The sequence below is a fragment of the Pezoporus flaviventris genome, unplaced genomic scaffold (assembly GCF_033815535.1).
Source record: "Pezoporus flaviventris isolate CSIRO_AGI_PZ_B2104156 unplaced genomic scaffold, CSIRO_AGI_Pfla_v1 ptg000071l, whole genome shotgun sequence".
Lineage (NCBI taxonomy): Eukaryota > Metazoa > Chordata > Aves > Psittaciformes > Psittacidae > Pezoporus > Pezoporus flaviventris.
In genome coordinates, this window is record NW_026892619.1 from 2,527,165 (window position 1) to 2,552,664 (window position 25,500).

General features: G+C 50.2%; 2 protein-coding genes and 1 long non-coding RNA gene across 3 annotated transcripts in view; 2 read left to right on the forward strand and 1 right to left on the reverse strand.

Moving 5' to 3' along the window:
• The window catches only part of STAR (steroidogenic acute regulatory protein), a 225,103-nt gene extending 214,953 nt beyond the window's left edge, over window positions 1–10,150 (forward strand). The window contains exon 6 of the mRNA XM_061472540.1: window positions 10,000–10,150. Coding sequence (XP_061328524.1) covers window positions 10,000–10,135 — 136 coding nt within the window. The 3' untranslated portion in view covers window positions 10,136–10,150. The remainder of the gene's footprint in view (window positions 1–9,999) is intronic.
• RAB11FIP1 (RAB11 family interacting protein 1) overlaps window positions 1–25,500 on the forward strand; it is a 402,092-nt gene that overhangs the window by 171,070 nt on the left and 205,522 nt on the right. The window lies entirely within an intron of this gene.
• The window catches only part of LOC133279119 (uncharacterized), a 95,982-nt gene that overhangs the window by 13,341 nt on the left and 57,141 nt on the right, over window positions 1–25,500 (reverse strand). The gene's annotated exons all lie outside the window — the stretch shown is intronic.

Consider the following 25,500-nt stretch of genomic DNA (forward strand, 5'->3'; position numbering starts at 1 on the left):
CTGCACTACTGCATCCTGAACTAAGGATGCTGCAATTAAAAACATGGAGGGTTATTGCCAAGAACGTGGATGCCTGAAGTTGATTAAAAAACATTTGCTGAGGAACACAGCTTAATGATGGAGGTCACAGGGAGAAAGACGGAAATGAAAGTGAGAAAATATCCCCTGCTCAGGCAAGATGGTGCTGCGGACAGGGTGCAGTGGCCCTGAAAAGGGGCCTACTCCTTCCTCCTTGATCTGAGCTGCGAAAAGAGCCCCTTTATCTCTCCATCTGACCCATCCAGAAGGAAAATCAAACTTACTAAACTTACTACAATAAAGCAAAGGCCTTCAGCACTGGAGAGGAAAGGTCTGGGTGGCAGCAGACAGCACAGATCAGTGTCAGGAGCTGCATGCCCTGGGTGCAGAGCAGAGATGCTCGCAATGACCCTGCAAGCAGACTTACTCCATGATGGCGTCCAAGCTAGTAAGTGCCCTCTGCTAACAGAGCCCATCAGCTGAGATGCAGCCCTGCACAGATGCAGCTACGCTGGTGCTGATGCTGCCCGCACATAGTCTGTGTCCTGCATGGACCGAAGACTGCTCCAACAAGGCACAGAGAGGGTCCTTCGCTGTCCAACCCAGGCGAATGAGCTTGGTCCCCTTCGCAGTAAATACCCAGGGCCCTGCAGGGCTCCTCTCCGAGCTCTGTCACCCCCAATGACACACACTGGCTGGCAAGTGGCACCTCGAAACCCGGGAACCATCTGGGAGCTCGGCACGTCTCCCGCTCCGGCGTCTCGCACGTCCCTGAAAGGTGAGCTCTCCCACGGGAGGATGTGCTGCTTATGAGCCTGAGCTGGAAGTGTTTTCTTATGCACACACAGAAGTGGCATTTTGCTAGATGTAGGGAAGCAGGCAAGACGTATTTGTCTGCGGAGGCTTTGCACCTTCGGCAATTATGTCTGCAGTCTGGAAAACAACAGCAGCAGGGTTGCATCGGGGAGGGGAGGAAATTCTATCATGTCAGAATAATGAGATCTGTGATTTCAGCACTTACTGGGTCAGAGACACACACAGTGTGTTATCTGTAATGCTTTCCTCTGACATTCAGGGGAATTGCGTTTATGCAGAGGACAGGAGGCACTGAAGCACGGTGCTTCAGTGGGATGCTCTGCTTGGGGGCTCACCTGCCCCACGCCCGTGGGGTTCCTGGATTCCCAGGGTGTGAGGAGCAGCCCTTGTGCTCCATCTGCTTCACACCCTCGCTGGGACACAGCCGGCACATTTTGGATGGATCCCAGGAAACTGGGGTCTGGCTCTGCCTTCCTCACCCCGTTAGGGTGGCTCAGATGAGTTTCAGATCTAAACCCTTCAGGCCAGGAGCCCCACAGCAGCGACAGGAAGCGATGGATTACCCCCTCATCTCCCATGGGTTTAGGTTTAACCCTGCTGGAAGCGAAGGAGGACATGAGGAACACAGAACGAGGAGGCAAGATGCATCAGGGATGACACTGCCCCAGGTATGGACCTGCTACCCATCCCAGCTAAGTGGCACATGGCTTGGGAGAGGGTTGATGGTCCAAGGAGCTCATCCCCACTCCCGGCTTCTGACCGCCTCCGACTTCGGCACCATGGTCTTGATCCTCCCTCAAGACAAGAGGCCTGTGTGAGTATAGCAAGGCTAAACACACACAAAGGAGTATAAAGTGGGGCAGGTTGACCGGGGCAGGTTTCTCAAGGAGACAAACCAGAGTTTTCTCACAATCTGGAAAACGCCCCATAGGCATTTTTGGAGCTTTCGAGAAACATCTTAAAACCAGAGGAATTCCTTTCCCTCCCTCTCCCTTCAGGAACCCAGAGTAGGGAAACTCAAAACATGTTGCTTTCCCAATTAAAATCCATGGCTTTTCCTCCAAACCAGCTTATTTTCCAGCAGAAATAGAGTTTTCTGACAAAAAAAACCCAACTATTTTCTTATAGAAGACAACTGACCTACACCAGAACCGAACCCACTGGCTGCTTGGAGGGAGCCCTGCCCTGGCTGTGCTGTGCAACATCAGAGGAGGGTTTTCAGACCCCAGGACTGCTCCCACAGCCCCAGCATTGGCCAAAACATCAATCAGAGAGTCTTTATCAATAAACCCCATCATTTCCCACTAATGATGCGAGGCCTTGGACTAGAAGCTGAAGAATAATCAACAGTGGAACTGGTGTTCTGCTCCTCATGACTTTCTCCTTCCTAATTCTCCTCATCCAGGGGTTTTATTACAGCTTTTGCCTCTTGTTCCTCCCCCTCTTTTTCCAGAGGAGGATGAAAGCCATGTCTAGATTACAAAGATGCTGTTTTCCAGCTGTTTAAGACAGGCTGAAGCACAGGCCTGAGCCAATACCCGGGATCAAACCTCCCACTGCGGGAGAGGGAGTTCCAGCCCAAGGCCAGCTCTGAATTTTGCCAATAGCTCCTATATTTACAGTTTTCCTTGAGGGCTTTCATTACAGGCCACAGAGCTTTCACAGTCAGGATCTGGAGTTTGTCTTGGAGCTGATGTGCAGAAGCTGCCTCCAGGCCAACATTTCTGGACAGTTCCTGTAAGACACATGGAGAAAGGAAGAGGAAGGAGGAAGAAAACTGCTCTGAAGTGAACCCTCACAAGGGACTGCCACAAGGTGATGCCCCATGATGGTGGAGCCACCTCCCAGCCCTGCCCAGCGACTGGTGGATCTCCAAAGCTGAGGTCAGGCCCTTGCTGCATCTAAAGGATGGTCTCCCAGAGAAGCTGTGGCTGCCCCATCCCTGGCAGTGTTCAAGGCCAGGTTGGATGGGGCTTGGAGCAAGCTGCTCCAGTGGAAGGTGTCCCTGCCCATGGCAGGGGTTGGGGCTGGATGAGCCTTAAGGTCCCTTCCAACCTAAACCCTTCCAGGACTTCATGAAATCCCCAACAATACAAACACCCCCCATGGCAAGATGTTTCACTGCACTGAAAAGGCCTCAAAGGAAGGGGGATGACTTTCCTGCCTCCCTGGCGCTGTGGGGCACATCAACCCTGCCCCAGCCTCACTGATACCCACAGAAGAGCAGGCCAGTGGCGCTGCACCCTCCAGGTGGGTGCTAGGAGCTGCACAGACAGCGCTTTGTGGCCATAGCCAAGAGCAGGTCCCTGCTTTTTGTCTATGATAGACTCAACTAATGATGGTGTGAAACGCTCTCGCTCGTCTGGCTGCTGATCTTTTGGGCAATTATTTGGAAGTAATGAAAGTGAATGCATGACATTTAAAAGAGAAACTCCGCTGTCAGCAGGAAAGCTGCCACATTCCTCCTGCACCTCCGAGAATACACTTAGCTTGAAATAATGTTCATTTTAGCCCAGTTGTAAATTACAAGTGTGCGAGGGTCTTGGGGGATTTATTACCATTTGGAAAGAGGTTATAGGCCTTGCGCTGGTGCTGCTGCATCTGGTGCATGCTACAGAGCAACCACAGAGCAAAACTTGGAGGCAAAAGAAAGCACCTTTTATAGCTCATCTCTGGTGGCTTGTATTGCTAACATTACACACGCACACACCCCAACCCCAACCCCAACCCCAGCAGTAAAAGAGGAAGGATTGCAAAATCCCTTTTCCCACTTGCTGGCTGTAATTGATCCAGGGTTGGTAATAACCAAGGACCAAACCTCGCTGGGCTCCGGGCACGGAGCGTGGCCACCGGTCCCTGCACCAGGGCTGCGGGCGCGGGGCTCCGGCCCCTCTGGGATGCTGCTTTAATTTGCTCAGGTTTATGTTCTCTTTTTTTTTTTCATTGCAGGTGTTTCATAAAAATGCAGCCATGGAGCTGGCAGGAAGCAATAAGCTTCAGCTTCCTCTGCATGAACCAAAGGGATTTCTTCCTCCCTTCTGGCAACGATGGAGTTGTGCTAATGTAAGATTAATGCTCTTCACTCCTGACCCTGCTGTCTGCAGCGTGTAGATGCTGACGGGTCACCTTTAGTCCATGCCATTAGTGATTAATTAATCGCAGTGTCTATTGGATCCATCCCTTTCAGTGAGGATTTCTGCACTAATGCTGTTTTGATTCCTTTTGCTCCCTCCCTCCACATCAAACTGTTCAATGAGTTCCCTTTGATATCCCGAAGGAAGCAGGACTTTGCTCCCGGTTCCCTGCTGCATGCCCCTGAAATGTGCCAGGAACAAGTGAGTACCAGGAACACAACCACAGGTCTGCAGGGACAGCCAGGAGAAAGAGGCAGTGAAGACAAGGAGGCTTTTAAGCCTACATCAGAATATAAGAGACAAGGAAATGGATGTCGTCTTAGCTGCATGCACATATTCCTTGCAAGCTCCTGTGCCAGTTAATGTAAGAGAGATTGATTGTCCAGCTTTTAACCAAACACATTTTTCCCTGAAAAGGTGGGTTGTAAACTGAGCAGTGCTCATGGGAATAAAGCTCTGGAATAAAGTGACTTTAAGGTACGTGTGGGGAGGGGGACAGCATGGACGCTGGGGTCACGATGGGTTAAGCAGCATGGCAGGGTTGCCCTAGAAGAGCAAACCAGAGGGCTGTGGAGCCAGCTCAGCAGCCAGAGAGTGTCTGAGTGCAGTGGCCATGGAGGCTGTGAGATGCTGCAGAACCACAGCAGCAGAATTAGGTACAAACACCCTCCACACTGCGCAGAACAGGCCCCAACAGCCGTGCTGGCCACAGGGTGGGAGCGGGTGGGAGGCTAAGGCGGGTGGCTTGGCACCCGCAGAGCATCCATCTCCGGCAGAGCATCAGCTCACCAAGAGTTCCCCAGTGCGGGGACGGGATTTTCTTAGATCATGAGCTCTCCCTCCCCATCTGTTTATCTCTGTGAATGTCATTAATCATGTTGTGTGCCTGGACAGTTTATAACACCATATCCATCCTCTAAGAGCTGTTATCGTACACCCTGAAGATCTCGCAGATAAATAGCCAGGTCAGCTGCAGCTGTTCCAATATCCTGAAGAAATCAGATTTATCATTTTAGATTAAAAAAAAAAAGCCCCACACAAGCCCACGGACCAGACCCCCCCCCCCCCCCGCCAAGCCCACAGCAGGCTGGCTGGGACGCTGTGTTTCTTGGCCTTCCACAAGTCCTGCTGCTGCTGCCTTCCATCTGCAGCCCAGTGATAAATGGCTGCAGGGTGCCAGGTACAGTTCAATGTTGAAAAATCCCAATATGTGACTTAGGCATCTCATTGCAAGTCATTAATCTAAAAGGAGGTTGGTGCCAGGACAAGGCTCTCACTCACTCCATCGTCATCTGGACCTGCTCGGCACAGCCGCTGCCAGAGGCAGGGAAGGAGGGAAGGGAAGGCCCCTGCCATTTTCCACTCACATGAGAAGTGCTCTCCAAGCCATTAACCCTCTCTGCAGCCTTGGCCAGCTCTCACGGGGCTATTCCATCTGAAGGGATGCTTGAGCATCACCTCCAGAGAGGCTATGGATGGTGGGCACTGCTCAGCTTCTGCCCCCCACAGCCCTGTTAACCCTTTAATCCGCATGGAAAGGCCACCTTCATGGCACACAGCAAGGCTGCCACTGCTCCTTGGAGCAGCACCTTGCCCCATACTGTGACCTGGGGCTCCTGGGCAGGAGAAGCCGGAGCCCACGTCCTTAAGGATGATGCTCCTGCTGCCTGGTGGCCCCATCCTGCCAAGGTGCCTCTGCTCCCTTCCGCACCAGTCACATCCCGAGCCTCGTGCCTGGTGCCAAATTGAGTTGTAGCCGTGAATTATTTAGAAGCATCAGTGGAATATTGTTGTATCAGTAACGCAGACTATCAGTTTGTGGCCTTGGGGCTGCCTCAGTTACACACTCCATCACTATTTTCTCTCATGAATAATGTAGGAGTGGAATTACTCTGCATGTAGAGAATTCATACCCTGAGAAAACAAGGTTGCTCCAAAATTAATTTTCCGTACTAAAAGAGCGACAGAAAATCAATTAATCGCATATTATTCTATACGGAGACAGAGTAAGGGAAACAGCGAGAATGGCTGTAGCTATACATCAGCAACTGCTGTATTGGCAGAGTGCTTTGCAGGGATGTGAGTTACAGCCAGCTACAAAGAAGGTAAATATATTCTACCCAAGAGAGCCCTGGAACATCAGGCTCTGGAGCTCTCATCACAGCCACATGGGCGCTTCCCGAGGACAAGCAGAGCTCAACGCTTCATTCCGTGCCCAGCTCCCTCCTTTGTCTGCCACAAGCGGGCTCAGGCTCTTCCTGGGGCAGCAGCCAGGTAAAAGCTGGTTTTCCAGAGGTGTCCAGGCCTGAGGATGCAGCCTCTGCAAGCCAGGTCCTGTCGCTGGCTGGATGAGGTCCCCTGGATGTGGTCCTGCTGCGACTCGGGTAGCGATATGGACATTTACCTCTTCAGGAACACAAAGTAGGAGCTTAGAAATCTCATCTGAATAAAGCCCCTGCTTCTAAATCATGGAGCTGGAAACCAGGGGAAGGGAGATGCTCTGTTAAAGAGCCCAGTGTGGTCCCAAGCAGGACATCCCACGGTCAACACTACCCGCCTAGGAGCTCTGCTCCTGCCTCCAGCACCAATTCACTACACAGCTTGTGTCAACACTGCTTCATCTTTATCTGCTGAACACCAACAGTACCCAGCCGTTGTAGAGCAGAGCTGGGAGGCTTAATTAATATTTCAGATTGCTTTGAGCCTCACAGCAGAGCAAAGCATCGTTACTTAAAGTACTTCTCAAGAGGAGTGAATGCTGTAAAGCTGATGCGGAATCAGGCACAGACCTAGAGCTGAGGCAGATCGGTGCAAGCAGCGGGGCAGGAGGCAGAGAAGACAGTGTCTACCCCTTCCAAGACAGTATCCACCCCTTCTCGTGGCACAGCACCGCATCCCACCACCCCCAGCAGCATCCCGTGGGCATTCCAGGGAGTTTGCTCCCCCCAGATGAGCGGAAGTTGCTCTGCTGAGTTGGACTTTCTTTGTCGAGACATGGCCATGGGTCAGCCACAGAACCACCTGCAGAAAGGCTGTAACAATACCGTGGCCTGCACCTCTTCCATCCCCTCGTTAGTTTTGATTAATAACACTCATTGATTTAACAAATGGCATCATAATTAAGGGATGAGGAATTAGGAACTGGTCAGACATCGACAGCATCCTCAGGAATAAAACTCAAAAATAAACTAATCTATAATGAAGCCTGGCTCCTCAGTGCAGCTTAATATTTTTCCCTAAGCACTCAGTTCTTCTGCCATCTCCTAGAAGTGGGAAGGTCACACAGTGGAGATCCTTTTTCCAGCAAGGAAAACAGCAGCTTTCAAAGCGCTCACAACAACAACTTCAACGGCATTTACAAGTTGCAGTCTTGGGGCTTATCACTGGGTTATTACCAGTGTGGTTTCTACACTGGATTTACAGGGGGTTTTATTTCTCTTAGCACTATTAACAGGAAAAAACATGGAAGAAACAATCCTCTGTACCTCTACCCACATGTCCTTTACCAGCTCTAGATGCAGCAGAGGTCATCAGCAAGATGAAGCTGCTGGGGGAAACCTCGCAGAGGCATCACAAGAATCATTCTCCTTTCTCTGAAATGGGACAAAAGGGTTTTCCCTCCATCTCTCCCACTCCAACGCATCAACAAGGATGAAAGGAAACGTGTATTTCGTGTGTCGGCACAGCAACCGCACTCTTCGGCCTCGGTATCCTCTAGAACCCACGTCTCTGCTCCTCACAGCACTGCATTTTTGCCCACCCCAGGGGACAAAAGAAGCCTTTTTTGCTTTCATGAGCAGCTGCAGACATGTGAGTGCATGTATGTGTGAGTGCACACGCCTGCATCCGTGTGTGCTAACAGGAGACAGCAACACGGGAGTTTGCTCCGTGCCTGCATGAGAAAGCAAAGAGGCTTCATGTATGCACGTACAAAGACACAAATCACCCGCTGACAAGCGAAACTGAGCACTTGCAAATGCCTCTCCAGGCCCCTTTCATGCTCACAAGCCAACGGCCCCTTGCTCCCTCCCTGAGTGATTTACCTTCTGCTCTGTAGAGGCAGAAAGTTTCCCCACGCAGGGCCCAGGCAAGCAGAGAAGCATCTCCATGGGTATGGAAGTGTTTAAGGAGTGTCTGCGAGTCCCCCAACCGGAGCAGACATGAAAGGGAAGATGCTGTGCGTGATTTATTGCGTGCTGAGCAATCTGACAGTCGTTCTGTTTGAAACCGCTGTCCTCTGGCTTCATCTCGACGAGGGGAGGGCTCAGATGGATGCTGGGGGAGGAGGAGATGGATGGCGATGGGAATGCCTGGTCCCCTCCCACCCCCCCCCCCCCCCCCCGCCAGATGTGGAGAGGGGAGGATCTGCTCCAGAGGGTGCACTTGGATCCCAAGCCCTCTATCCACAGATGTTTATTGACTTATACATTGAGTCTTTCAAGAAGTTCATTAGGAAGCAGACCCATGGAGGTTACTCTTCCCTCCCCAGCATAGCTGGTCATGCTCCCCAGCATGGGGAAAACAGCTTTTGCCCTGTGATGGTCAAAAGGACATATGGGCTCTCATGAGCAATGAAGAAGGTACCAGCATTGCTCACTTGCTTTTCCAGCCCTGATTTACTGTAAGGATAAGCCTTCCCTCCCTGTGAGTCCCAGCAGCAGCACAGCAGAGGGGAAGTGAGGGGCATCAGCTCCCTTTGCCCAGTGCATCATCCCTTGTCCCCCCAACTGGGCAGTGCCTTAAAACCATAGGAAACAAGAAGAGTCCTGCTGCTGCTGCTTTCTTTGGCTTTTGGGACTCGTAACTTCCCTTCAAGTGTGAAGGATGGAAACTTCCTCGCACGCAGAGAAAAGAGGTCAGGTTTTCAGGCAACAGCAGGACTCCGGGAGCTGAGATTTTCAATGATGACAATTGGCTTGAAATCTGGTTTGTGGGAACTGTTCTCCTTGTGCCCAGCAGCACCCACCACCAGCAGCATCCCACCACCTCACCAGAGCTCCGTGCTGTGCCCTAGTCCAGCAGGGGCCTTTGCTGGAGAGCCAAAATCACGCTTTGTCACCGTTCCTCAAGTATTGATATAGACACTTCAAACACTGCCTTATTCTGTCCACCCCTTTAGACTAAATCTGCCTTGGAAAACAAATGACCCTATTGGGCTCAAAATGCTCCCGCAGCTGACTCCATAATGAGCTGTTTATTATAGTTCCCATAAGTGAAATCCATTAAGTCTGACAGAAATGCAGCTACAGTTTACATTCAGCATCCATGTGAGGGGAGTTTTGGGTCTGAATTAAGTTTGCCCCTTCCCTCCTCCACCCCAGCAAAGCCGTACATGATACTGAAATGAATTTTCCATCATTATTTTCCAGAAGGATAAAGGCTGAGCTTTCCTGGGCCTGGATGATTTGGCAAGTTGTCCAGCCTGTCTGCTATGAGTCTACATTTTCTCCCTTCCAGTATCAGCTTTCAGTCTTGAGCACTTGAAAGGAAGGAAGGTGGTTTAGGGATGACACTGTTCTTTAAATCTTCAATGTGATTTTTTTCTAGCCTCCTTTCAAGATTAATACTGGTGTTACTATTGTAGCTGGCTGAAAACTGAAGTTTCCATGGGATGAGAAGTTCTGAGGTTTCAAAGAGGAGTAATTGTCCCAAATGGAGACAGAAAGCCAGGGTCTGTTACTATATCAGAACCAAAACAATTAATCCTTTCCTTGTGTCTCAATTACAATATGACCTTCATACAGAACAGTAAAGTCAACATGAAAGATTTGGGGACTGTAGAAGCAAAATGTTTTCACAGTTCTCCAGAACACATCAAACAAACCCCATGTGTTAGCACAGAACATTTTTATGCCATTGAATCATCAGTTTTCAATGGAAAAGCATTCCAGGTACATCCATCTAAGCAGGTTTCATCACTGTTTGCAAGCACTGTCTAACAAAGCACGGGGCTGTTGGTGTTTTCCAGTTCTCTTGACAGGAGTGAGGAAATGGGAGTTGTGTGGGAACAGAAAAAGGTGTGAACAGGGGCAGCAGAGAACAGACAGGACACAATGGGCAATAGAGAAGTGAGAGAAAAATCTTGGACCAACAGCAAAGCTGCTCTCACCAGTGCCATCCTCACCAGGATGTTCACTGATGCTCATCAGTGGTACCCTGGTCCTTGAGGGGTTCCCAGAGAGCCCCAGAGCTCCCCAGCATCTGCAGGAGAAGCAGCTGCCGCTTCCCTTCCCCTCTGCAGAAAAGGTCTGGGTGTGATGAGAGCATCCCCTCGCTTCCCGCAGGAAAAGGAGATGAGTCTTTTCTACCCTGATGGCTCCGCAGGCTGATTATACAAACTCTGCCATGAGTGGCTGATTGACCTTGGGAAAAGCACTTCATACCTCTGCAGATTGTAATCAGGTAATATCTGTGAAGTGCTCCCAAGTCTTTGGACAGAGAATGTTGTAAGATGATCCCAAAGGCAATAAAAAAAGGGGAGAAATGCTGCCCAGGCATACAGAGAACTGGATCCTTGAAATTACATTTCCTTCCTCCCCTCTCCTCCTCCTCCTCCTCCAAACGTGGCACCGATCTGTCAAGTCCGGCCAGACGCCGCAGAGGTGTGCGCGTCTGGTTTATCACAGGAACGTCTGTATTGCACGAGCACATGCACAGATCTTGATTAATGGAGATGAATCCAAAGGATGTTTGATGGCCCCATTTTGTAGCAAGAAAAGAGGTATTCCTATAGAGCTGTGTGTGGTGTGTGTGCAAGCAGGAGAGGCCGCCTGCATTAGCATATAAATGTATTTAAAGTGAGACAAATACTGGTGGCTTTGGCAAGCTGGATACCTCTGGAATCAGAAATGTAAACTGTTTAGAAAGGGAAACATTCCTGTTTAACTGTAAGGAAAAGGCGGCTGTGGAAGGTAAACATCCTCCCAGAGAAGGAATCGCTGTTGGAACTCGTCCTGTGCGCTGGGAAAGGTGGATGTGGGCGTTTGAGAGCTGGTACCACGGGGAGCTGGTGAGCCAACCCTCCTCGGGGCAGGCTGCAGCATGGGTGGGAGACACACATGGAGTGGTGGCTGGCAGTCCCTAGAGAGATGGGCACAAAGAGCAGTGATGTCCATGGAAGGATGCGTGCATCACTGCTCCAAGGTGTGTAAGCTGAGAGTGGACTCATCACTATAAACTCTCCTTTCAGCTAAGTGACTGTACACTCATCAAGGGCTGGGCCACTTTGACATGTGCTTGTACAATACCTGCTGCCAAAGGCCTGCCAACTCCAAGTACACCAAAGATGACAATAGTGAGAAGGAGTCTTCATTAGTGAGAGTCTTCATTGATTTCCCTCTCAGCCTGGAAACGTTTAAGGTAGGATAAGGCTTACTGTGCAAAACAAGTCACCTCTTTAAAACCATATTCTGCTTGGCTTCCCAACATGCTTGTGTGGGGGAAAAACCCCAAAGAATGATGGCACAGCCCCGCTGAGGCCCCAGGCCTGCACGTGAGCGGTGCAGAGCCAGTCACAGTAGAAGCCCAACAGACCCAGAGCATCCACTCACACGCACCACCCCGGTGCAATAACAGCAAGTTTGTCCAAAGAGTGAGGATTTGGTCTGTTCCTCACTCTGGGTTTGTTTTGGAAACAGCTGTTAGCCTGTGCGGTAAAACAGAAGATGGAAAGTGTCACAGGAATGTGCTTGTCATGTGAAACCTTTCCGAGGAATGGCAGGGAGATTTATGTGGTGCATTTGGTTTTAATTCGATGCATATGGCTCTAGATGCCTGAGATTGGGGAATGGCACTCTCGGCCAGGACGCATTTTTCAGGGGATGGCTTGTGGCCTAATGCAAGAGGAGAGCACATTGCAACCACTGGGCCGAGCTTGTCCTCCTCTGGGCCAGCTCCTGGCATCATAATGCCTCCCACAGAACCATGGAATGGTTTGCGTTGGAAGGAACCTTAAAGCTCATCCAGCTCCAGCCCCCTGCCATGGGCAGGGACACCTTCCACTAGAGCAGGGTGCTCCAAGCCCCATCCGACCTGGCCAATCCAGGACTCTAGGACATACAACATCCAGTAAAGGATGCCCTCCTCTCTCAGGCTCTCATAAGACAGGTAAAGCATCTCCATTCTTCCATACCTCTCTGCCCACAGTTGGTCACTGCTCTTTTACCAGCATTGTTAAACTGTTTCTACCTATTTCATGAGCAGGGGTGCAATCAGCATTCAGGCTATGTAGAATTATGAGCTTAAATGCTTTTGCCTCCCTCCCTGCTTTTCTTTGGGGGAAAAACCAAGCAAACCAAACACAAACAAAAGCAAACCAGATGTGGCCTGTGCTCTGGCAAGGGAGAGCGCTCCATTGCTCTGCGGGAATCTCACAAGTGGCTGTGGAGATAAACAAGGCTGGGCTTGTGAAAGGGAGGCTGGGGGTGTGTGGGGAAGGGAAGAGGGGTGAGGAGAGCATCTCGTTGTCAAAGAATGAGAAAAATGTGATGCACTCCCTTGAAAAGACAGGGAGAAAGAGGGAGAGCAGCGCAGGGACGGCCACAAAAGTCATGCAGGCAAGAGCCTGCAGCTGGCTGCATCTGAAAACAAATGATTTTAATCAGCTCCTATTCAACTACTGTCAGCTCTGATTTACTGTGTTCAGCCAATTAAGGTTTTGGGGGGTTCAAAGGTTAGGAGGTGAGAAACAAAAGCATGTTGGTGGAGGGGAGGAAGACTGGAGCAAGGATAGGAATGGGGCTCTCCAAGCTCTTCCCTGAGATAAACCATTAGGGTCGAATCGGACTCAGCCTGGGCAAGGGCTCTCATGGGCTTGGGTGATCCCTGCACAAGCCTCAGCCCCTTACCCAGGGTTGCTCTGCACAGGCCCATCATGGGCAAGTTGGCAGCTCCTGGGGGAGCAGTGGGGTGGCTGCAGCTCAAGCCTGGATGTCCCAGATGCTCGGGACTTGTACAAAACACAGCGGAAAAGCTTGGGGAAAGAAGCAGAGGAGTTTAAAATCTGCTGTGATTAAAGGGGATGTGGTCTCCAATGACGATGGAAGAAGCACAGCAAGTGCAATGCTCACAATGCACCTGCAAGTTCCCTTTTGGAACAAGGCTGCTGCAGCACCAGCACTGGTGCCCAGCAGGCAGAGTGGTTCCCCTGGGAAAGGCGGCTTTAGACTCCATCGCTCTCGCACAAAGCAAGTTGCTCCCATCATCTACAGATGACAGAATAAGTCGAGGTTTCTCTCCCCCCCGAGATCAGCACTAATATATTCAATGCAAACAGTTCCAGCAGGGCCGTGATATGAGCTTTCCACAATTAATTAGCCCAGCTTAGTACTGAGCAATAAAGAATATTAAAGAGAAAAACTATCTTCCCGAGTGCAGAGCTAGCTGGGTATTTGCACAACTCCCACCTTAGTGGCAGATAATAGTCTGGAGTCTTTGATCCTATAATAACTCTTAGAACTATTAGGAGTGCTAAAATGCTCCCAGGCTTTGGCTTACGGCGATGCCTACTCCGAGGACACGGCATGGAGGAGAAATGCCTCCCCGTGTCCCACACATCACGGTCGGGAGGTCCTGTTTACCCTGAGGTCTCTCGTTTTACTCATCCCAGCCTCGTGTCACTGGGCTGTCTTTGTTCCTCCTATTTAGCACTTTGATTTGTGCAGCTCTGCTAAGAATCCCCCTTGCAGCTTGTTGACTTATCACTCATCCCCGTGAGTTGCCGTTCCCTCTTCTCCTGACAGCTTTGCCTAATGTACTTATTCATTCCATTTAAATAAATCGAACACGGGCCTATGACAGCCGATAAGTGAGTCACACAAGAACAAACAGAAAGGAAGCACTGCAAATAGTCAAATGTCAAGCAGGAATGGAAAACTGTCCCTATAGCTCCAGCGAACCTTAGATGTCTAATATTTATGGCCAACTGATGTCATTAGAAAGTAAATAAGCCCTCTTATGCTGCATTACAAAAGATTAACTGCAAGCAATGGAGTTTAAATAGCACAGATAAGTGCAGATGGAAATAAACCTGTTTAAAGCTGGAAATATTTGCTGAACCTCCTTGCTGCTTTTAAGATAATTGATCTCTGTATATCTGTATTGAATCTCACCATAAAAGCTTTGAAATGTCTTCTGGCAAAGCCGAGCTCACTCGTGACTCAACCTCTCCTTATCTCTCCAGATTGCCCGGGGTTTTTTCATTCCTCAGCATGCAGGGTGGGGAGCACACGGTGGTGTCAGCATTCTCCATGCCGAGATGCTCTGGGCCAGGGTCATTCACCCTCACTTGGAAAACTGGCACCAGCTCCAGCCTTTGCCCAGCCCCATTTGGACCTCCGGAGCGAGCATGAATGCCTCTAACTCACTGCAATTCACCCAGCTTCAAAGGATGTCAGAAAAACAAATAGTCTTTTAGGTTATTGAAGTGTGCTCCAGCTGAGGAGCTTTGGAAAGAGCCCTGCATGATAGATATTAATGAGTTACATTTTGCTGATAAGGAAAGTAAGCAAGAGAGAAAGGAACAAGTGATTCACTTCAGTGCTTTGCTTTCTCGTGCCCACACTAATCTCTGGAGCACGCTCCCATGCAGGGTGATGCTTGCTGTGATGGTGAAACACGCTCCAGCCCTTGAGCCCTGCCCTCTGCTTGGGCAGCACAGGCTCACCCGTGTTGAAATGCATCCCTCAGCGAGTGGGCATGGGATGGGGTCAGGTCTGCACGTCGCCATGTGGAGGCCGAGGGATGCTGCACGTGATGTGTCTGTGCGAGCCTTTGAGTGGGTTGAGGAAGGGAGGACGCGTGGCCAGGACAATAAGTCAAGCATTGAAGAGGCAGCGAGCCCCTACCCTGGGGTCCCCGTGGCCCCCTCGCTGCCCGCTGGGCACCATCTGTGGCTGGCCTCCGTGCCAAGCCGGCGCCGCACCGCTTCTCCACTGCAGAAACATTTATTTGATCCTACAACATTGCTTTCAAGATGATTAATCTTTGCCTGGCTGTGTGTTTAGGCTCTCCATAAAGGCAGGTGCATGTGTTCATGTGCTGCTGCTGTCAGGGCTGTTAATGTAAGCGTCTGTTTTACAGCCCAATTGACAGCCGTATTGTTCTGGCAGGGTTACAGCTCTGACATGTGGAATCAATCTTTTTAACCTGTCAATTAATCAGTGGGCAGCTGTCAGCCCAGCTGAAAGGCCTGAAGGACAGTGCCCTTTCAATGGATTATACTGGATGCTCAGTGGAGTAAAATTGAAAGCTTCAGTCTCGAGAAACTCTCCCTGCATTCAGAGCAACGCTCAATCTCACTTTTACTGCGGGAAGCAAGCGCCGGGCCCTTCCTGCCTGCAGCCATGCAGAGGAGGAAGGCACTCGGGCTCTGGTTCATCTCCAAGGCACAACCACAGGGCACGGCTCAACGCATCCCGGCCTCCCCTCCTCAGAGGAGGCTGGAAGGTTTGTAAGACATGGAACCACTTTTGAGGGGTGGCGTGGTGAGAGGACGGATGCTGGTCCTCGCTTGCAGCCCCTGGTGCCTCTCAAGCCCCAGCCAAGTCCCTTGGGGCTGGGCTACGTGCTGGACCCCACCACCACCATCCTGCAACGAGCTTCCCAGCTTCCCATGCCATGCTGTTAACCCAGAACAATGGGAGCTACTCCAGGTAATTTCCTCCTGCAGTTCCTGTCTGCAATTTCCTTCAGGGTTTAAGTCTCCCCCACCGTTTCCTTGCTATTTCCAAAGATGTTTCCCAAACCAATGAATAGTAAGGGCACCTGAGGGAGCTGACACTGGTCTGTAACACTATCTCCCTTTTCCTAGAGCAAATTGGGATTCTCTTTATCACCCCTGGAGCAGATGATGAAAAGGGAACTGAAAATACCCCCTGAAGTATCTCGGAGCGGTCAGGGTCCCCTGGCAGCAAGCAGCTCTGAGAGGCAACAAAAGCATAACCTTGAAAAGAGCTGCATTTCCCCAGTCCCTTCAGCCTAATGTACTGTGGTGCTAGTTGAGTGGCCACTAATTTGATTCATATGAGAAGCTTGACCTTATTCCACCAAGTGTTTTCCAGCCTGGATTTCTCTAACTGCTTGTTTATAGAGAGTATATGGAGCATTTAATGTTTTTTCAGCTGTTTAGGAACTTGCTTTTTTGAAGGCAGTCCCAAGAGAGCCGGGTACAAGTCACAGCCTCCCCCTTCCCTTCCCAGCCATTCGGTGCCCAAAGCCACCTTCCCTTCTCTGGTGCTGGGAAGGGAGCAAGGATAATTTATTTGGTGGCTGCATCATTACATGGAGGTGACTCCAAATGCTATTATCTTTGCTTAGCAGAAGCAGGGAGCAGTCAGTGCTCTCTGGGTAATTTATCTTAGGATCAAAAAGCTACGGAGACACAGAACAACTCTGCTCAAGCTTTCATCTCTCAGAACCCTCCTTTTCTCAGCTGAGGATGGGCAGGGACCTGGGTGCCAATTCCTTCGTGATGATTTTAGATGACTGATCTTTCTAAACTGCTTTATTCCTTGCTTACCACACAGACGTGGATAGATGAAGCATTTATAGATTATCCCTGTGTCAGATCGCTTTGGATAATTAGTCACAAGCTAAGGAGTACCCTCACGGTTTCCAGCAAGGGGAAAGCATTAAGGGGATGAGGAGTCTGCAGGTCTGGGTGTCAATCACGCAACAGTGGATGGCAAATTGCACAGTGGATGACAAGTGCTGGCCATCTGCATAAGACACCCCTGGTTATTTGCTGCAGGGTCCTGGGGAAGCCAGTGTGAGGTTGGCAGGACCTGGACAAAAGCACAGTAGCACCTTTGGAGGAAGGCTGGGTGCCAATGAGCAGCATGGAGCAGGAAAACAGGCTGCGTAGGGCAGGAGATGTGCAAGGAGAGCCGGTCTAGAGACAAACCTCAGGAGGGCATTGGCTCCCAGACCTCTGTGAACAGCCTCCTGCTTCCACTTGATTTATTCTCACATTGCACTGCAGGAAATAGAGAAATATTATCTCCTGTTTACCACTGCGAGCTGAGATTAAACACCCTGTCCAAGGTCACCGAGGGAGGCTCTGGCACAAGGAACTGAACAGGAGTTGCCTGAGCCCCGCTCTCACTGCCAGGCTGGAAGTGCCTCCTGTGCTCGGAGCTGCCCCATGCCAAACAGGGACTGGCACGGCAGGGAGCTGTGCTGGGACAGGTCCTGAGGGTCCCTTGCTGAAAGACACTGAAGAAGAGTGAAGAGTAATTGAAATGTTTTCATTTAGGGCCCTGTTATAAAAAGCAGCAAGACTTAAGCACCAAATGCCTCCTAATTTGCACCTGACTCTTTTAATCAAATCGAGCTTTCAGCCCTAATCCTAAACCAGGCTTTACAGAAAGGATTGCAAAGAGCTTATTCATCAGGAGGAGCAGAAGCTCAGAGAAGTCATTAACACCTCTTCTTCTGCTAGAGGAAAAAAGGGGTGACCTGTGTACAGCTCAGTTCACACCTGCTTCTCTCCCAGACTCCTTTCTCCTCAGCCAAGCTGAGCTTTAAGATCCCTTCCAAGCCAAACCATTCTGTGATTCCTTCTAGCCTGAGATGCATCCCCCAACGTAAAATCCTAAGTGACAACTATTACGCATCTGACTCGGATGCAGCTGTACCTACTGATGATTTAGATGCCAAACATCCTCCTGAAGCCACAGAAACAGGAGGGTTTTCAGGTGAAACCGTCAGCTCCAAGTGACTTTACAGACTCCTTTAAACAAATTTTTACCATAATCATTTCTCTGTGCAGTGTCTGCTATAAAAAGACAATAGATTAGATAGCCACGGAGCGAGCCCGTGCTTGTAAATCAGGCGCAGGGCCTCGGCGCTGCCTCGCAAGCATCCTGCACTCTGCCTCCCAATGGTTTATGGTGTCATCCCAGTCCCACAATCCCCCGAGTGAATTACAGCCTTGCAGGCAGCGGGTGGCCATCTATTATCCTACATGTAAACAGGTATTCAAATAGCAGCTTCAGAGCCTTCTCCTTGGCATTTAATCATGCCTGTAATCTAACCCCAGTCCTTACCAAGGTCACAGCTCTGATTGCTCTTTCTCTAGCACTGCAGGTTTCAGGCAGCAGCAGTGACAGCCTCAGACAAGCTGATTGTCCCCCAAATTAACTCTGATGTTCTGTGTGGAATAATTCAGTAGCAACATGGTCTAATCACCAATGTGGAACCTGTCTCCATCCCCACAGCAAAAGGGGAGCCTTGCAGGAAAGCCGTGGCTGCTCAGTGATGTTCAGCCTCCGTGGCTGGGACAGGACATCCTCCAGATCTGCTGCAGGCTTTGGTGGGCTGGTGGGGATGGTCCAAAGGTCCCCACCAGACCAGCAAAGTCCACAGTTCCCAGCCATGGAGATTAAGCAATGCCACCCCTGCCAGGAACAGGCTGCGACCCTGGGCACATCCTGCCTTTATCCCTCACACCTCAACTTCTCTCCTAGGACATGCAGGGAGGATGACATGGTTCATAGGTACAGGGAGATGCAGTCTCCACAAAGCATAATTCACAGAGCATCACACACACACGGCAGAACAGCCCAGACACAGATACATCCAGACCCTGTCCTGTGCTGACCTGAAGTCAATGAGATTTGAAGGTGCTCAGCAAAACCTTTCAAAGGATCAGGTCCTTGAAGTGTAATCGATAACCAGTTCATCATCCTCCCCGTGATGCCTTTCTATACAGCAGCTGAGAAATTCCTCAGTCGCCGGCCAACTAAGCAGGCAGGAAAGCTGCAGAATATCAAGATGATTTTCATTTCCATTGGGCTCCTCTATTTTTCTCTCCCCATTTTTCCGGGGAGCTCGATTCATGGCTTCTCCTTTGGCCTTCCAAGAAAAGAATAATAATTTGTTATTTAAAAGGTAGAGAGCAAAGCCCCGAGCACGGGGGCCCCTCTGTATTGTGTTTCAAATGGTTCCCAGCTTCATTACTAGCTCTAAGCAAGTTCTGTATACATCACCTGGTTTAATTCAGCAATATCATCAGTGTCAATGGGGATCCAGCGGCTGCCGGCTATTGGTCATCTGGACCTGACACAAACTCAATAAATACTCCATAACCCCTGACAGCCGGGAGCAGATTAGCCCGAAATGAACGATTGCCCAACCAACGCCTGCTGAACCAAATCACCGCCGTGACGGATGGGCCTGCGCTGAGCTCTGACCGCAAGTGAGATCAGGGGAAGAATGATTTTATACTTTAAGGAAAGAATTAGAGGTGGTGGCTGGAGTGATTGGAAAACCTTCACGAGGCTTCTCACTCCTTCCTGCCTCCCCCCTGCCATGCCCAAAGCCATCCGCGCTGCGCGCTGACCGCACGCTTCCAACAACGGCAGCGGCTTTTATTATTCCATGCATTATTTATGCTCCCATCAGCAGCTTTAGTTCATGTCCTAGCCTATTATTGCTGTAAATTATTATTTTAAACTCTTTGGTGAGACTTTAACCACTGCTTAAAAATAAGCGCTTATTTAAAGGTAACATTTTGCAAATGGCTCTGAGAGCGACGGGTGCTCTGCTCCTGATTTCAGACTGATGGAAGCGCAGACCACAGCTCTCGGAGCCAGCCTTGCTTCCCTTCCAGACAGGGATTCTTGGCTCCTGACCATGCTGCCGCACAAGCTAACCTAAAGGCTTGGCTCCATTGGAGCCCCTTCTCTGAGGCTCTCCTATCAGTGTGTGTGTGGGTTTTAGAGGGATCAAAGACCTAAGCCAGGCTTTAGACAAGGTCTTGGAAAAGAAGAGGAGCTGAAGCTCCTGCACCTGCTGCAGTCCTGAACCGCTGCTTGCCTTGGGCAAGTTCTTCTCAAGAAAGCCACATCTGTATGCCAAATAGATGGAGCTAAATCAGGATGGCCAGGCAGAGCTACAGGTTGGGCAGAGAAGAGATTCAGAGCAGCCCTGCAGAGAAGGACTTGGGGGTGTTGGTTGATGAGAAAATGAACATGAGCCGGCTTCAGTGTGCGCTCACAGCCCAGAAGGCAAACGTATCCTGGGCTGCATCAAAAGGAGCGTGACCAGCAGGTGGAAGGAGGTGATCCTGCCCCTCTGCTCTGCTCTCGTGAGACCTCACCTGGAGCACTGTGTGCAGTTCTGGTGTCCTCAACATAAAAAGGACATGGAACTGTTGGAACAAGTCCAGAGGAGGCCACGAGGATGATCAGGGGCTGGAGCACCTCCTGTATGGAGCCAGGCTGAGAAAGTTGGGGCTGTTCAGCCTGGAGAAGAGAAGCTGCGTGGAGACCTCAGAGCAGCTTCCAGTGTCTGAAGGGGGCCTATAGGGATGCTGGGGAGGGACTCTTCATTAGGGACTGTAGTGACAGGACAAGGGGTAACGGGTTAAAACTTAAACAGGGGAAGTTTAGATTGGATCTAAGGAAGAAGTTCTTCACTGTTAGGGTGGTGAGGCACTGGAATGGGTTGCCCAGGGAGGTTGTGAATGCTCCATCCCTGGCAGTGTTCAAGGCCAGGTTGGACGAAGCCTTGGGTGAGATGGTTTAGTGTGAGGTATCCCTGCCCACAGCAGGGGGGTTGGAACTCGATGATCTTAAGGTCCTTTCCAACCCTAACTATTCTATGATTCTATGATTCCAAGTTCAGCTTTGAGCACATGGGTTTTACTCTTCCAGTGCCTCACATTTCTCATAGGCTGGTCTCTGGTTAGGGGCTTTTTGATCTCATTCCCCAGAACAAGATGTCTTTGGCCTGACTGCTTTCCCTGTGTCACCTCAGCAGTCATTTGGCACCAGCAGAACCAACCCGGTGCAGAACTTGGACTGACCCAAGCATTGCAGTGGTGGAGCAGGTACTTCTGCCTTGCCCCAGCCCTGCAGGGCACTCGTCTGGTGAGATACCGAGATCCACGCTCCCTCCAGGACTGGCCCTTGGTGTGTAATTCCCAGCACTGACCCAAGGTAGGACCTGTGCATGCTGTGGCAATGCAGATGGAAGGATAATAGCCCTGCTTGGTTTATCATGTTCGTTTCTGTCTGCTCAGAATCTGTCATCGTTTTCACTACCCGGAATAGCTGTCACTCCAGTTTTGGCTCTAGGATCCTGTTTTGATTCCAGCCCTTATCGAGTTTATCTAGAATCCTTCTGCTCGTTTAAAAGCAAAAAAAAAAAAAAAGAAAAAAACCAAAACCCACCCCAAAAATCTCATTGTGAAAGTGCTTTCAGGAGGGGTTTGTCTGAGTCGAATCCCAAAAGCCCTGCACGGGTTTGATGCACTCCAGCCCAATTGCGGCCCTGCTTTTGAAGAGCTGTCTTGATTAGGGGCCCGCCAAAGTCTTTGAGAGTAATGTGATTTGCTGGAGAGCCACAGGATAGCTTTGCAGCAACGCTGATGCTCCCGCTGCCAGCTTAAATCAGATACCAGCCTGACCTCAGAAAGCAGTGTCTCTTCCTATAAATTTTGGCATCACATTGAGTTACATCATTCGTGCTGCATTATGTGCTGTTACAGACAAGGAGTCACACAAGTTAATGTGGCATCTGGCTGGAATTTAAAGGCAAATGCACAGGGCTTGGAAAATCCAAACCCACCTTTGCCCTCGGACACTTGTGGCTGCTCTGCTGGCCTTGCTCATGGCCTGGGCAGCTCTGCTGAAACAGGGTAGGGATGTGTTTCCTTGCAGGTAGAACTCCCCGTAGCTACTTCTGAAAGGGTTTTCCTCTCCTCTTCCCTTTGTTTTTGGCAGTGAAGATGAACAGCAATTGTTCATCTTCTGGAGCACAAGCTTTGCTGACTCGAGCTCCATATGGGGATGGTACCAAGCTCAAGCAAGCATGGGCACACTTGGGGAAGAGGTGGGTGAGGTGGGGATGCCCCACTCTTGTCATCCCCATGCCCTTTGCCTTGGCTGTGCTTCTCTGGGCACCCTGTGCCAGCGCCTCAGCACCCTCACAGGGACAACTTCTGCCTAAGAGCTCATCTCAGTCTCCCCTCTGGCAGGTTAAAGCCATTCCCTTCTCCTATCCCCACCCTCACATGGCGGGACACGTGGCGGGTCATCACTCCTCCATGGGGACACATGCTCTCACATGCTGGGCTGTCCTTGCCGGACCCAGATTAATCACTGCGCTCCAGCTTGCCATTGAAGCAAAGAGATTTCCCAGCCTGTCAGCACGCTCAAGACCCCCTTAGCCCCCCCAGATATACTCATCACGAGTCACAGCCCCCTCGGTCCAGGCGCAGGATGAGCCCCCAGTGTAGGCAAGAAACCATTCTCCTCCCCATTTGCTTTCCAGCCCATGACGTTACTGACTGGCAGCCCCTCAGCGAGAGCAATCACTACTCACAAATGGGCACTTCTCTCATTCCTACTTCATTTGCTCCCAGCTGCTTTACAGCCCCCCCTCACCCATTAACCGATTAGTAGCTAATTTAATTTGCTCTATCAGGACTGCAGCCCACCGAGGGTCATGGTGGATGGACAAAGTAAGTGCTGGCTCCGCTCGCCAACCGCCCGCTGCAAGAAAGTGGGTCACGTTCAAAGTGACACAAGCCAAGTTCCAAGCACCTGCCCTGAAAGGCTGGACAAACACTGCTTAGGTCCCAAAGAATCCCTGACCACCTGCACCCCACAGCCAGCACTTCCAGCTGCCCTTGCCTTGTGTTGAGGGGAGATGCTGCAAGGACAGGCACTGATGTCCATTAAGCAGCAAAACCTGGTCCCGTGTCCTGGTTTCAGGCCCTGAACAGGGCTGGAGGAAGGTTACTTTGGACTTAGTTTCTTTGGAAGAGAGCTGGAAGTGGCCTCGTCCCAGTTTTTAATTTAATCTTGCGCAGGATAGAATATTTCATACAGTTATGATGAAACTTTGAGTCATTTCCCTCCATTCATTTCCAGTTTTTAGGCTATGTTAAATTATTGATTTCATTTTATACAAGTTCTAGCTGCTGTCCGTTTTAATATAGGGGGGAAGAAAGAAGCGTTTTGGGTGTTTCTTTCTGAGCACTACAGGGTAAGACAGGCAGAGAGATGGATGCACAGATCTGTGTGCAATTAATCCACTGCAGGAATCTCCCAGAGAAGAAAACCTGGTTTCTGTTGTGCTCGGAATCTGACTGATGGTACCAAACACCTCTGTTCTCCAGCAGTGAAGCCCCATTGTGCAAGCACCAGTAACCAGACAAGGCACCAGTGAGCAGCCAGGAGGTTCCAGCCCCCTCCACTCCACCTCCTGCCAGGAAACACCAACAGCTTGGAGACAGAGTGGGACAGGGAAGAGCTGATGGGTGGGAAGGAAACAGACCATAGCATTATGAAGCACCTGGTGAAAAGCTACAAATGGATGGCTGTCTACTGGGCTCTGCCTTAAGAGAGTTTTTCACTCTAATTGTAATTGATGTTTTCCTTCGTCCTTGTAAAATGGTTTAGTGGTTTGGAAATGATTTACAAGAGGAATAAATATGCAAAACCGGGGCAGGTTTGGGTCAGGCTGCAGCTCCTTCCTCTGCAGATGGGCTGCAAGGCCCCGTGCTCAGGTCGATACCTCAAAGGAACAAATACTTCTGCCTTGCTTGCCTGACGTCCCCAGAAGGTTTCTGATCTAACACTAACCTAGCCAAAGCATATGAAGTGTTGAGAGTGTTTTGTTAGATCAATTCTAGGCCAGTGCTGCTGGAAACTCATAGAGGGGAGGGTGGGATTCTGTCTGCTGGCTTTGAGAACAAAGCTGTCTTCGTTTTCTCTGCTGTTTTGCAGTTAGTAGAGACTGCTGATGAATGAGTGTAACTGCTCACATCCACTCCACTCCCAGGTATCACCTACATGCTTTAAAAGCTAGCTAAAACATCCCACCCTCCTTGCTGATCCAAGGGAAGGATCCTGGAGGAAGAGAGGAGAAGAATCTAACTGTTCTCCTGGAGGAGGATGTAACTACGGGGACTCCAGTTTACAGGGGATAAGGGAAACTCTGTAAGGAACAGTTCACCCATGCAGAGCACGCTGCCCCTGCCTGGGAATGCGCGTGGGATACAGCACCTTTGAGCGCAATGACTTCCCCCCAAACCCCACAGATATTCCCAAGACGCCGCTGCTGTTGTTGTTATTGTTGTCGTTATTGTTATTATTCCTTTAAAAAGTTCCTTCTGAAGGCTGCTGTGCTGGTGACATTCCCTTCAAACCGCAATAACTAACCTGTCAGAGCCTACAAACGCTGACAATACAGCACTGTGTGGGGCTGACTTAATAAACCTCATTTACATTCATTCTGATTCGCTCAGGCATTGAAAAACATTTCACAGGGAAAAAGAAATAAGTAGGAACCTCTCCAAGCTGACATGATGTTTGCTGATATGATACGAATGGACTTAATAGCAGCACGTATGAGAACATGCATTCCTTCCAGTATTTGCAAATGGGCTTCTTTTTATTTACTTGCAGGTTTTTCTCCCCCCCTCCTCTTCTGTGCTGGAGCACAGCCATGACCATGTCTCTGTGCCATCAACACACCCAAGCGCTCCTGTCCTCCCTGTGCTGGCATGGCCCATGGTGGGGGGGTCACTGTACAGCACATGGGGGATTTGTGCTGGGGTTTTAATGGTGGTGCTCCATAACCTCTACTCCCCAGTTTCCCTTCTTAGAGCTGCCTGTTGGCTGCTCTTCCTACACCAGGCCAGCCAGCACTACCAGATGTGAAGGCCTGTCTGGGTTCTGGTTTTGGGAGGCAAGAGCTCACCTGCACTGTTCTGAGCAGCAGAGCCCATAGGTTTGGCCAACAGCCACCCCTCCATGTCAAAGTGTCCTCACAGGCTGCCTTGGATGAGACATATTCAGCAACTCTGAGCCACAAGTTTGGAATCTCCCCAGAATGCTTTGTATATCCCTTTCCTGAAGTTCCCTGTATGCTTTACATCCCTTTGCTCCCAACCTGCATCACAGCACCCAGCTGCACACACCAGACCCTGCTGCAAATGCGTTACTGGGAGTTGCACTACAGCCTGCATAATGCTGGAGGAATCACAATCAGGCCAAGAACTTATCTTACCTTGAAGAGTGATAAACACACGAGGCATGGTGCTTTTGTTGTTTCTGCTGAGCTTTTCCCTGCTGACATTGGTTTAAAGTAAGTTCCTCTTGATTTACGTCTGTCGAAGATCAGAATGGAACAGGACGAGCTTCAGCAGAATAGGATTGTGCAGATGAACACATGGGGCTCATTTAGTTTCTCTTATCTGATTTGCATCACAGGGAGAGACAGTTTAATTTCAAGCACTGGCCCTGAGCAATTGAGAACAGGGGAAAAAAAAAAGGAAAATCCCAGACCCTGGAAAAGTATCATAATGAAGCAAGACGCAGAGGTATGTGGGGTTGGGAAGCTATCCGGAAAGGGGGAAACTACCACAGATGAGAAACAATGCCAAGTGGCAAGGTTTAGAGAAGAAGATTCTTTGCAGTGCATGCAATCCAATGGAACTTAAGGGAAAGCTCAGCCCACGGAGCATGGACCAGCCTCGTACCCGCCCGAGCCTGCTCTGCTCCTGCCCGTCCCCATCCGC